Below are 14,597 nucleotides of genomic sequence, written 5' to 3'. Positions count from 1 at the left end.
CAGTGCCTCACACATGCTAGGTGAGCACTCCACTACTAAGCCACAGCCCCAGCCCTGGAAATTCCGTTTCTTGATCCAAGAGTTAAGTATGTATGAAAAATTTCATCAGGCTGTATGCTAAAATTTGTGCTTTTTACCATATGTAAAATATACCATATTAAAAATAATAATTCAAACACAAATTTAAAAATATTTGGAAATCAGTATAAATCCACTGTCAAAGAAAGAAGACAAGCACTCAGAGGGTAAAACAATGAGAAGGCATGAAACCAGAACAATAGGGATCACTGACGAAGGTGGCTGCTTTGGTGGTGTTGGCCCATCTCAGGCTGTACAACTTTATGTGAAAGACAAGAAACCCAGCCTGAAGCATGCAGAAAGTGTCAAAATGCTTACAAACCCTAAATTTAATGATGCATTTGTCCCAGAAAGGAAGCTTATAAATGAAATTGCTTACGTCTTGGCTTTGATGAAGAAAAAAAAAAATCAAGCCCATACTTCTAAACATTGTAGTAAACCTGAGCTCATAACGAAAGTCCACAAAAATAGGCGAAAACAAGGTACCATAAATAAGAGTGAATTGGAGCAATACCAGCAGCATTGGATCCGTAAAAATATCAGATGTTAGAATTAAATGATATCAAGTATACAAAATATGCTTTGAAGAGAAAGAAAATTCAAAACATGAGTAAAATGAACATTTTTCAAGTACCAAAAAAGTCTCAATCTGAAAAATATAACAATCAAAATAAAGAACTCAATGAATGAATTAGATGGCAGAATAGAAGAACTTCAGAATTCTGAAGACAGAATTAATGAGCTGGAAGACAGTTCTGAGAGATACAGCATAAAAATACATATATAAAAAATAAGAGAACATTTTTAAAAAGTAGGAAAAAAGTTTAATATGCTTTCAATTATTTTTTTTTTTAAAAAAAAGAGTAATAGAGACAACAAGAAAAAAAGAAAAACTATTTGAAGAGATAATACCTTAAAATGATCTATTAAATTCTTCCAGACTGAGGAATGTTACAAATCTTTCAAATTAGAAAGGACAAAAATTCCAAGCAAGATTAACCAAGCTACATCATAAAGAATTTAAAGAACACTGAAGAGGCAGTGAAGTTATTTTAAAAAATTATCAGAAAAAAAGATAAATTAAGTCAAATGACACATGATTTTGGTATTTGCTGACCTCTCAACAACAATAATGGAAGCCAAATGACAGTGGAATAATAACTTGAAGGTGCTTAGAGAAAATTAGTATTGATCTCAATTTGTATGACTAGATAAACTATTTCAAGACTAAGGACAAAATATACATTTTGGTCAACCCAAACTAAATATTCTTAAAACAAGTAGGCTTATAATGAACAAACAAACAAACAAACTTTTAAAGGATGCATATCAGGAAATAAGAAAATTACTTTAGAAGGAAGTTCTGAGAGGCTAGAAGGAAATGTTGAAGCAAGAAAAAAATAGTAATAAATAAACCATGGTTAAAAAAATCAATATTTGAGACACAGGATTAACATAAAATTTGTATGTAGAACTGATATTCAAATTTGATCACATATAAAATAACTATGTTGAATCCATTTCAATAATACATGATTAGCACTTGCCCAACATGCACAAGACCCCGAGTTCAATCCTTAGTACTGCAGCAAAGCAAAACAAAACAAACAAAAACCATGACATCAACAACAAAAAACACCATTACAAAAGACTAAAGCAGAAGTGCCATATCATTACCTCACAGACGGGGAACAAACAGTGAAACCAATGTCAGCTTTTATTAAACCTTATTTTTAACAAAAAGCAATATCGTAGATATCATAGTCAAGGGTGAAAAACAAAAAGTTTTAAGAAGCAAACAAGAATACCCACTGTCTTCACTTTCAAGTGATGGTATACTAGAGATCCCAAAAATTGCAATAAAAAAGAAAAAACAGAAAAACTGGTCTTAGAATTCCCATTATTTGGAGCTTTGACAGTCTATATGGACACCTCAAAAGAACAACTAGTTTTATACTCCTCCAAAAACTTTTCCTCACTATGCAGCATCATTTGTTAAACTAAATATGAATTACATGTGCAATAATTAATAGTAAATGAATAAAAAATTCTGTTCATTTCATAGAATGGAATGTTACACAGCAATGAAAATTATCAGATTACATATATATACATATATATATATGTATATATATATAAAATAAAAATTTATGTAATTAAATGCTATATGTCATACATAAAATACTATGCAATAATTATATTGCTTTTTTATTTCCATAAAATGTCATTATACAATTAAAAATAATACATTATTTATCCTAATCATGTATGTATACACACACACACACACACACACAATACTGAATTTTTTTAAAAAGAATACTTACTGTAAGTTTTAATCATGTTTTATCAATATATAAAACAAATAACATGACTTTTAGGATATAGGTGTATACATAAATATATGTGTGACAAATTGTAAAGAAAAGAAAACCAATGACAAAGAAATAATTACAATAGCAATGCCTCAGCAGGGCAAAAACATCTTCAAAATATTGGAAAGTTTTGAGTCTTCAAACTTAGTATTCACTAGTTTTGATTTAATCATGAAATTTCCAACAATACAGATTTGTAGTCTTTAATATGTAAGAAATTATTAATATTAGACAATTGTTTATTTAATTTCAATTATATTACAAAGAACTCAAAAAATGTTTATCAAATAAGTAATTAGGGGATCTGGGGTTGTGGCTCAGTGGTAGAGCACTTGCCTAGCACATGTAAGGCACTGGGTTCAATCCTCAGTTAATCTTACACAAGAAAAAAAAAATATGGTCTCTAAAAATTCTCTAATACTTACTGGAAAAGAAAAATACTAGAAAGATGATTCTTGAGAACATAGCTGGGATTTGATATCCAGCACTACAACACACACACACACACACACACACACACACACACACACTAAATAAATAAATAAATAACAACAGCAATAATAGCCTTACTTCACAGCTTTGCCACTGGTTTGGGATACTAGGCCGGAATTTCTGGTCACAAACAACCTTCCTCATTTCCTCTATCGAGGGATCTGAAGGCACCATGTCATAATAAGGCAACTGATACTCCTCAACAATTCCTACAAGAAATTTGTATAATAAATTTCCCTTATAAATAATCAATGAAAGTATTTATTTAACATTAATATCATTTAGGTCATATAGGCATAAGTGACACCCTCGGAAGCTGGAAAGTCAGGTTTATTAAAATAATGTAGAATAATGTAGCATGATTAAACCAAGGATTAAGCTTAAAGCACTCAGTTGAATAGCTTTGTGAAGTTATAGAATTTTATATTATGAAAACATAAAAATTTATGTAATTAAATGGTATATGTCATACTTAAGATATTATGTAATAATTATATTGTTTTTTATTTCCATAAATGTCATTATGCAATTCAAAAATAACACATTATTTATCCTAATCATGAAATTTTATAACACATCTTATTGCTCTGTGAATAAAGTATATTTTTCTATCAAATGATTTGTTTTTCAAAGAAAGTTTTCTTTCTTTAAAAATTTTTAGACAATCTTTTAAAGGTGAGCCCCTCACATTTATATTTTAAAGTACTATACCTAAGAATGTTCTGGAGAAGCAACCAGAAGAAGTTGAACATGGATATGTTCACATGAAGGATGATGTTTACAAGTCTCAAATCCAAAGACAAAGGTGACCTTAATTATCAGAATATTACTCTCATAAAGTCTTAAATTAACTATAGCTCTATTATTTAAAATATTTAATGACAAAACCATAAAATCAAATCTCAAAATTATGAAAATTTTATAAAAATAATGAATATCCAAGATATCTTGATATGTACCAAGCATTGTCTTAACCACTTTATATATTTTAATGTATCCCTCAAAACTACTAACTAAAAAGCATACTGTATCACTGCTAGTCTACAGAAGAAGAAACTGTGGCAAGGTATTGTGGGTTTGTTCAAGAACACACACGGATAGGAAGCAGCAGATGTGGAATTTTTTAATTCAAATTCGTTTTTTATGTTCTGCACCACTGTAATTCTACTCTTTCTATAAATAGTTTCATACTCCTGAATATTTTACTATCTCATCTATGAATAAAAAAGTGTGTTTTCTCATTTAAATATAATTTTAACCTTAGAAGATTTTCATAAACCTCATTTTAAAAATGAGATTGATATAATACAAAATGACATCAATACAATATGCAAAAAATGAATGTAGTTTAATAATGACAGTTTTTATTGAAGTTTTACTAAAAGTAGGTTACATACAAGAAGCTTGCACATGAATCAGTTCATTAAGTCCTCAAAGCACAAGGGTCACTTTCATTCTTCTCATTTTATAGATGAGGAAAGTGAGACTAACAAACTTGCTAGTCTGTCATTTAGGGAGTTGCTAAACCAAGGCTTCATGCTATGTCTGTCTCACATGAAAGTGAAAACTCTAAACCATTGCTATAAGCATTTAATTTTTCTCCACTGATAAAATAATTCCATCAGACTGCACTTGTAGGGCTGCATACACACGATTTCTTCCTCTCATTATTAATTTCTAAACTCTTGGGAACAGTAGAGGCAGGAAGTTTGTCTTTCTCTACCTCCCACCTTTATCTTCACCTTGCTACATTCTTTGTATCAAAGGAAACAGAGAACAAGAAAAGTCTAATGTCAAGTCATTTAACCTCCTTGAGACATAAAGTAAAGATAGCAACTCACTATACACAAAACTATATAACTTTCAACTGTCTTGCAAAGCATCATTATAGAAATCATTATAGAAATCAGAGTTATCAGAACTGTTTACATCGTAAGAAGGACTTACAATGTAAAGTATTTTATTCAACGTGCTTCATTTTTCTTACTAGAAAGGAATCACCAGATGTTATTCTCTTAATTATTTAGAAATGACTCAATATAGTGCTTAGGAAGTCACACCTTACATTCAGAGTATTGAGGATTGGCAAACATAAAGAATATTATCAATATCTTACCTCCAACTGAACACCTTCGGGCTATTTCCCAGTAAACTAGACCAACCGAGTAGATGTCAGCTCTTTTGAAGGACTCGAAGATACTCACATTCATTGTGTCATCAAGCATTTCTGGAGCCATATACCTTAAAAAACATACACATTTCAAATTTTGTGTATGACTTTGTAGCAGTCCAATAAAACACAGTTTTAATAAACCCTGATACAAAACATAAATTAAGATAGCTTACATCAATGTTAAAGGTAGATCTGAGGCACTATATAGGATAAATGTAAATAATACAGTTATTAGCTTAGCCAACAATTAAAAAACACTTCGAATAGAACTGGAGGTCATTTAATTTGGTCTTATTGCAACTGTGCCAGGTATCTAGTACCTGGAAAATACAAGTTTCAGGGAAATTCTGTGAGCAAGAGAGACAGGTCTCAGTCTCCACCAATGGCTTGCTGCCTCTGGAAGCTCTTAGAGGGCGGAGAGTCTTTTACCATCATTCTGAGCCCAAGCCTTCCATACAGAGCCAAGCAGCATGCCACAGACACCTCTCTGAATGAACAATTTCACTATATTGTGCCCAGAAAACTGTAGCCTTCTATAAACAGGACTGAATGGAAGCAATCACTAGTCCATGGGACCTAAGTCTGGTTGTCTTAGGGACATTTTGGAGATTTCCCAGAACATTGAAGTCAGGATACAACACCTCCTAGCTCTTTTAAAAGTGCAGTGAAGTTTGTTAACATTATCTAGACTAGGATTAAGAAGGAGAAGGAGAAGGAGAAGGAGAAGAAGAAGAAATAGTAGTAGAGGAGGAGGTGAAAAGAAAAGAAAAGAAAGAAATTCCCACGAATAAGCCAGATTGCAAAGGAAATTTAAAAAAAAAAAAAGTTAGATTCCACTGAAGGAATCCACCATCGAAGCTTCCCCTTAGGTCCCTATTCTGAGGACAGTCTAGTGAGAAAGTTAAGGCTTTATTTTTATGGGGAAAAGAAAAGAGGTCCCTTAGGGCTGCTCTGAATAAAGTGCACTGACGTGTTCCTGCAACCTTATTAAAGCATTCCAGGAAACCAAGGGAAGGACTCACAGGTGCCACCCTGAAATCTCAAATATGGCTAAGAGGCCAGTTATACCAGTTTAGGAATCCTAACTCTGAAGGGCCTTGAACAACTCCAGGAAAATATCTTGATTGTTGCTGTTTTCAAGTTCAAGAACCCTGAAATTATGTCAAAGTAGCATAAGGCCTGAAACTCATAAGGGAAATGAAGTAGTCTGGCCACATAGCCACCTGCTGGCCGTAGCAAGAAAACCACTGGAAATCCCATTACTCTTGAGCCTGTCCTAATCCATAGGAGGTATTTCACACATTTACAAAATGTTTGTTCTTAATTTCAGGGACTCTGTCCCTTAAAAGTGGGAAGTTTTTCCAAGCTTATTATCTTAACACACATCACTTTGGGAGAATTAAGGGTAAGTACCCTATAGGCAATACATAAATTGTTACATAGTATCTTTAAATATTAAGGGAATAAAATAGCACATAAAATTATGCACTGTATAGAGTTCCTACCTATGTTTCAATATATTGATTTTCTATCTGCTTTTTAGAACCTGAACAGGTAGAACTAGCCTTGAATTTTGGTTTATTTTTGAAGGATAAAGCTTTAGAGGGACCATGCACGTTGTTAAGGGGCACTGTTTTCTTATCTGTAGGAAAACGCATCCTTGGAAGGTGAAACATGAAAAATAATATATCTGTATGTCTTTCACCATTTCTCTTCACTGGCTGACTGCACCCAAATGGCTATTGTCGATATAGCCAAAAAAGCCAACTTGTGTTTTCTCTGACTTCTCAATGACTCAGCTTACTTTCTTGGGCCTAATGTTTCCCCAGCAGTTTTTGTGCCTTCTATACATGTATTTTAAGCTTTCAGGTTTTTTGTAGGCTTTCAGGTTTGGTTTTTTTGTTTGTTTGTTTGTTTTGTTTTGTTTTTTGATCAATCATAAGTCTTAGTATGCTTTGGAAATCATCTTACCTCTTGGTTCCCACTTTTGGATTCTGGGGTATGTCTAAAGTGTTCAGTATTGAATCATGCTTCACAGCCAACCCTAAGTCTGCTATGGCACAAGTCTCACTTTTTTTCACTAAGATATTCTTTGATTTTATATCTCGATGCGCAATAGCAGGTTTACCTAGGAAGCATAAGAAAAGCATATTCATTTTTTTTCTTTACTGAAAACTGAGTCCCTCCAAGAAGAATTATTTTGAAGACTTATCTCAAATATTGCCTCCTCAGATAGGTCTTCCTTGACCACCAATTCTGCACTCCAAGTTCTTGTTCATCAGAACACCCATTTTGCTTTCTTCCTAGATCTTAGTACCTGAATTATCCTGTCTGTTTATGTGTATGCTTAGCGTCTGTCTCTCTCAGACAGTTCTCACCTGAACTGTGAGCTGAATGAGGGCAGTGGCTTTGTCCTGTTCATCACCAGGCTTCATTACTTAGAACACTAAGTGACATTGTAGGCACTAATATTTTTTGAAAAAATTGGGAAAGAATTACTATTACTGTGTGAACATAAGAACATGGAAAATATTTTCTTAAAAAACAAATTTAAGCTTTATTCTATACCAACTGTCCCCAAAGGTAACCCAACGATCCCTGGAGGTACTTGAGACTCTTTCCTAACTACATATCTTGTGTGATGCTACCTTCTCTTTACTCTGACAAAATAACACACAAGGACAGACTTTAACAAAGAACAGCTATAAAAATCTAGACATTGAGAAGATTTGCAAATACGTAAAACCATTATTTTCACTAGTTTTTTGCATTAGAAAAAACGATGTGACATTTAAAAACTGTTATTTATGTCAACATTTAATTGATTAATAACTGCTACTTTGAGCAAATAAATGTTTAAATTTCTCATTTTTAATTTTTATTATGATGATATTAATACATATAACTTAAATATAAAAAAATTGGGGGTTTTCAATAATTTTAAGAGCATGAAGAAATCATGAGTCCAAATTTGAGAACATTGCCTGTTTAGATGAATGACTTTCTAAACTAAATACTAAAATACAACATACAACTTAGCTGTCTATCCTCATATTCAAGGAGAAAAAAAAATTTGAAAGGAAATACATACCTTGTGTACCAACAATCTCCATATGAAGGTGGGCCAGACCACTAGCTATTGAAAGGGCCAGCTTGATCATTCCAGCCACTGTTACTATGTTTCTATTCAAATAGTCATATAAGGAGCCTTGTTCATGATACTCAGATACAAGCCAAAGTTGAGTCCATGTTCCATTATCTAACAAGAAGACATAATTTTTTTGCTGTAAATATATATCAAGAAAGAAGATAAAAGCCTCTACCAAATGTCAGTATTTAAAATTGTTAACAGAGCAAGCTAATTCCTTTCAGTTGGGCTGCTCGTAGTCCAAGTTACTAAAGTTTCTCAATAAATTACTGAAGATGCTGATATCAGACCCACCATAGAAACAGGAAGTTGTGACACGGTGAATCTAACAACTGAACAACTCCTTTCTTATTGCCTCTGATCAAAACCTGCAGGCAACAATAACCACATCACAGCAGAGACCATTGAGAGGAACATTTAGGCTCTGTGTTGTGTTTATAAATTACTCAAAGCTTTTAAGAAATATTGTAGCAATAAAGATCAGAATTACAACAAATTTACACAAAGTATTACTGCTATCATAAAAGCTCTAACATTTTAAGACTGTCCATGTTATTTACCTTTCAAAATATGAAGATGATGGCTTTCCCCAAAAGCCTATGTAAATGCAATTTCAAGGCATTTTAAAATAATTGACTTCATTTAAGCAAAAGCTTATTTTAAAAAGACTTATAGCATATGAGAAACTAACCTAACGTTTCCTTAAGTATTAGAGTTCCTTGAATTAGCTTTACTTTTTAAATAGTGTCTGTAATAACCTAGGCAATCCTGACCAGTTCTGACACTCAGGAATCTATAATGAACACTTGCTAAGAACCTCTCTTGCTTGGTGCTTTACATACAGAAGCTGCTTTTTTCCCCACAAATATTTCATTTTCAAGCCCAGATAGTAATAAATTTCCTAAGAACACAAAAATTCAATGTTACATGATAAAGCTCACTAATGAACTGGCCACATACAAAATCACCCTTACTCACACTCTCCTTCTTACCTCAATGACTTTGCCAGACACTTGACTAAAAAGTGAATGAAACTGTAAAATGTAGCAAAGCTAAAGGAATTTATAAAGATCAAAGTGATATTAGAGACCATCTGGTATTGGGTACAAAGTGATTAACAAGAAAGGTATGACAGACCAGATAAACGAGAAAATAAGGATGATCTCTCTTGTGCATATTGTTTCATAATCCAGTAAACATCATGATTAAAATTCAAAATGAACCATATAACTACAGTCACTACTGAACGGATACCACTCTAATTCATCTAACCAACAGTTCAACTCAAATGAGAGAAAAGTGTTCTTAATAGATGAACAAGAAATGTTTCATTTTCAAAAACCTGGATATAATTTCAAAGTATATGTAGTTAAGAATTTGAAAAGAACTTTTTTTTTAATCTCATCTTGGCTTTTCTGTCTCTCCCTAGCAAATCAGAAGTGACAAGTCATCTGCAAACTAATTTTAGTCAAAATAAACAATAAATGCTAAGCCTCTCTTTTGATATGTAATTTAAAAAATACTTTCATGATCAGGTTTATATTAAGTCAAAATAATCATAGGTTTTCAATGTTCACAGGCAATAGTGGATGCCTGACATCCAGAGATAATTTGTTTTAACCCCTTTTTTATGTGATTATAACTGTGAGTCAAAATCCTTCATGAGTACTACTCATTAGAGTTATAACTTAAACATGAACTGAATCAAGTTTTGCTCAGTTTTGTTTCCCATTTTCCCTTGTTGAATAGTTAAATGAGTCAGAGCTTTGCAGAAAGAAGAAAGACAGACTAGGTAATCCATAAACTTTACACCCTGCCAGTGATTAATCACACATATATGCAATATTTTAAAGTACTGTTTTTAAATATTAGAAAACTGATGCTATATTTTGTTCAGGTGAATTCAAAAAATAAAACTGTCATTTGTAAATGTTAAACTTCAAGATATAAATCATGTTCAATATAATACTAGCAGATTTCACTAAACTTGTCTTGCTTGCCACCATTCTAACACAAACCTACAGGTACTGTTCACTGAAAATTTGAGTCCTGAAGACAAAGTCTGTTATACAGAAGAATACAGTCCTAGCAAAGGTAAATATTCAGCTAGCATTCATTGGTATGTCTAGATCTGTTATTGAAATATTTCCATCCTGATTGATAAATAACTGTTATTCATAACTCCCAAAGATATTCCTTTGCTCTATATACCTAAATGCTCCCACCTTCTGAGATGCCTCCTTAAGGTGGCAAACACAAAAGAAATGAAACTTAGCAAGGCAGGGATCCCCAGGACTGGGCTCCAGTTGAGGTTTCTGCTTTGGATGGTTAGCTCCTCCCCAACACCAGACATCAAATATTTGCAACACTGACCTGGCTATTGCAGCAACATGATTGCATATCACTCCCTTGTCCTACTATATTGTGTGGTTATATACATTTATTTATAAAAAAAGAGAAAGATTTATTTTCCTCAATAAATAAACCAGACTTTCACTTATATATCATTTAAACAGGAAGATTATTTATTCCCACCTGATAATAGATTTAATATTTTTACTTGCTAAACCCAATTAGATTGAAAATACCTTTGTTGTCCGCAGCAATAAAACCAAGGATATTTTCGTGCCGTAGCATAACTGTCTGATAAATTTCTGCCTCACGAAACCAAGATCTTTCATCTCTGGAGGAGAATATTTTCACAGCCACATCTTCTCCACACCATCTTCCATGCCACACCTCTCCAAATCTTCCTTTTCCTACTATTTCCTGAAGTACAATGGTCCTTGCAATTGTTCTTTGAACCAAAAGAGGCAAACCTAACCAAAAAAAAAGGTGGAACCCATCATTAAAAACAAATATCAGAAAAGAACTGCCTGGTGGCCACTTTAATAATTTTACAAATTATTAAAGCACTTTAATAATTTTACAAATTTTGAAGAAATAAGCACCATTATATCAAACTTGTCAAAGCAAGCTCAAAAAAGTACTCTAAATTATACATATGAATCTCTCTTCCATTTACAAATATAGTTTTGAACATAGCTTGATGCTGCAAATAATATGGTTTCCAAGAATTGCTACAAATTTCCCTGAATTGTCCATCAAAGCCAGTCAGGTTACTTATTACCCAAAGGAAAAAAAATATTTTGTTACATCTAAAATAAAATACATGATTCCTGGCACAACTGGGCAAACAAAATAATTCTTTATGATTTTTTTCAAACCAAACTAAAATTAGTAAATAAATTGAGATAGTCAAGTGAGACAATGATGTTACACTAAAAAATATATTTTCTATGGAATAAAAAATGTTCAAGAAAATATGTTCTGACTGTGTGTATCATAGTTATATTCTTTGAACTAATAACTCCACCTCTACAATTTTATCCTAGAGTTTAATTCAACGTGCATTAAAATGTATGTAAAAATGTTGAATACATCATTATTATTTCTAGGAAACAATAAGGAAATGTATCAGGTTATAGAAAAAAATTGTGAAATATAATGCAGGCAGTATAAGCACAGATCAGAAAGACCTGGATACAAACTTTAACTGCAATACCTGGCTACCATGGGATGGGCAAGTTATTGAGCCTCTGTGAACTTCAGCTTCTTTCTCTAAAAAATGGCACATAACAATGTTATCTATTTGATGGGGCTAATATAAGAATTTTTAAGAATGTTAAGCACTTAGAACAGTATTTGGCATATTACATGCTCAATAATGGTTAGCCATTATTATATTCATCTTAGCATGGATTTCTTAGAACCCATAATGCAGATGCTGCTTATTAAGAGGTATTCCTAATGATATGGGAAGCTACTTTTGCTACACTGTTAAATGAAAACAACATATTAAATTGTATCCATATAAATGCATGTATCTAGCTTTTAAAAAATATGCACGGAAGGAAGACTGAAAAGGAAATATGCTAGATGCTAAGATTGTTGTTTATATTTGGTGGAATCAGATTGAATTGTGACATTATTCTTTCTTATTTTTTACATTTTAATAATTTCTACAATGGATATTTATTACTTTTATAATCATAGGGGAAATAGTTTAAAAGGCTAGAAGATGAATGCAGTCTGGAGAGTCAGTTTAGTCATTATCACTTTTCCTTGGATCTCTGGGGTGCAACAACCCTGCAGCTCCTGGGGGCTTCAGCCCCTGCTCCAAAAATTAACCTCTCTGTATTCAGATGTTCTCATCTTCATGAGAACCACCCACTGTGGATAACTAGGCACAAACAAGAAATTCACTGTCATGAGTCTCAACAATTAGTCACAAAGCCCCAAAGTCAGAAAGTTGTTTTGAAATTATCTGGTTCAAACTTATTATTTGGAGATGAGAAAACAAGGGCCCAACCGCAATCACACAGCTGCCCAGGACTCAGCTGCTGAGGGGGCAGACCTGGAACTAAACACTGGTCTCCACCCATGCTGCTGTCTTGTCATCCCAGTGGACACGGCTGGCTGCAGTCCTTCCCCTTGGAAAGACATCTAGCAGCAAATGCTAAGGGCTGGTTTTGTAGGTTGCAGTCAATTTTACTATTTGAACACCCACTAAAAGTGAAAGTAACAATTATGAGAGGAATCCCAACCTCAATATCTGCTTCCCCTCACTGTCACACACAGAATCACCACTAACAAATGGAATGGGAATTTGATAAGCCAGTGCTTTTATATTAGGATTGATAAAACACATGATTCGTGGTGCAGACCAGAGACAAAGACAACATCATATAAGGTGTTCAGCAGGGCAATTAGTTTGAGATAGTAAAAACTAAAGTTGACTCCCTATCTTTCAAAGCAGCTACTAAAATGTATCTGAGCGGTTCTTGTATTACGCACCTTGAAGAACCTAGATTCTCACTGTAAATTCATTTTAATCTTCTTAGGAGGGACTATAGAAGCTGATGCCTGCCTATGTCACTATCCTTCAGAATTGTTACACCAAAAGAGAAGAAGCAACCTACCTAGTTTCTTAGAATCCACCTGAGACACAATCTACTCTCAAAGATGATTCAATAAAACATCATCATATTTTTCTGTCTTGCAGATATTATATACCTCTTCAAAATTTGTCTATCAGGTCAGAGACAAGCTGCACAATTTTTGTTTCTTAACAGGTGACAAAGCTGCCTCACATTTAAAATCACTGATCAATTAAGAAAAGCAGAGATGAAGCAGAACTGCCAATCTCCCTATGAAGCAGGGGCCTCTAATGGCAGAAGTTTTGCAGTGGGTAGACCCAGTCTCTGATTATCAAAGGCAGAGACACTATCAGCTACTTTTAGCCAGTGGTCACTGCTAAACATATGCAACTGGCTTTGGTTAAAAATTTAAAAAAAAAAAAAATGCCTAAAACTTCTTCAATTGGCTTTTAAAGAAATCATCTGTGCTTGGGTATATTCACTTCCTTTATTTGCACAAGTTATCTTACAAGAATCTAAAAGGAGAAAGTCCGGAAGTCAATAAATAGAGATCTAGATTTAAAGACACCACAAAAAAAAAAAAAAAAGAATTTTTTTAAAAATTTTATGCCCTGGCTCATGACTACTTTCTTAAACTAGATATCCAATCTCCAATTTTTAATTATATTATTATTTTTTTAAAGAGAGAGAGAGAGAGAGAGAATTTTTTTATTATTTATTTTTTAGTTATCAGCGGACACAACATCTTTGTTTGTATGTGGTGCTGAGGATCGAACCCGGGCCGCAAGCATGCCAGGCGAGCGCGCTACCTCTTGAGCCACATCCCCAGCCCCTAATTATATTATTTTTATTTGAAAGAAAATACTTCAGTCATGGTTAAACAGTAGCTCCAAAACGAAATTTCTACCCAAAATCTTCAGATCAACTGAAATGTTTGAGTGGAGATTAAATAGATGATTATCTTATCATTTGTATTTTGCTAAGAAATTGCTAAAGTTTTGAGACATTGGGCACAAATCAGACTGCTCTGCTTAAAACATTGCCAGTTTCATAAAACTGAACATAGTGGGCCTCAAAATAAATGTAATATTGACAGAAGGAAAGAATATAGAATCCTAACGAGTGTTCCTTTTAAAGAAAGAATGTCAGCCTTTCTATCCAATAATTTCATTTGGATTCCAGCTTAATAAACTTTCCATTTTCAAGATTTTCTTTCAAAATTTCCTCCCTTGAAAACATGCTACTTAATTTGTACAGTGATAATGTAAACATTTAGACCTTGGTCAGGTGTAGGCAGGTAATCTTATTCCCAGAATCAGTAAAAATATCCTTGCTCTCTGGATGCCATAATCATGCTTTTCTTTTCTGATAAAACCAAGGCACCTCTGTGC

General features: G+C 33.2%; 1 protein-coding gene across 2 annotated transcripts in view; it reads right to left on the bottom strand.

Moving 5' to 3' along the window:
- The window catches only part of Acvr1c (activin A receptor type 1C), an 80,088-nt gene that overhangs the window by 7,752 nt on the left and 57,739 nt on the right, over positions 1-14,597 (bottom strand). For both annotated transcript variants that reach the window (XM_076865478.2, XM_076865479.2), the window contains 5 exons: positions 10,855-11,085; positions 8,210-8,377; positions 7,090-7,246; positions 5,062-5,186; positions 3,024-3,154 (listed from right to left, as the gene is read on the bottom strand). In XM_076865478.2, coding sequence (XP_076721593.1) covers positions 3,024-3,154; positions 5,062-5,186; positions 7,090-7,246; positions 8,210-8,377; positions 10,855-11,085 — 812 coding nt within the window. The remainder of the gene's footprint in view (positions 1-3,023; positions 3,155-5,061; positions 5,187-7,089; positions 7,247-8,209; positions 8,378-10,854; positions 11,086-14,597) is intronic.

This window comes from Callospermophilus lateralis, chromosome 9 (genome assembly GCF_048772815.1).
Source record: "Callospermophilus lateralis isolate mCalLat2 chromosome 9, mCalLat2.hap1, whole genome shotgun sequence".
Lineage (NCBI taxonomy): Eukaryota > Metazoa > Chordata > Mammalia > Rodentia > Sciuridae > Callospermophilus > Callospermophilus lateralis.
This window is presented reverse-complemented; position numbering and strand designations above follow the sequence as displayed.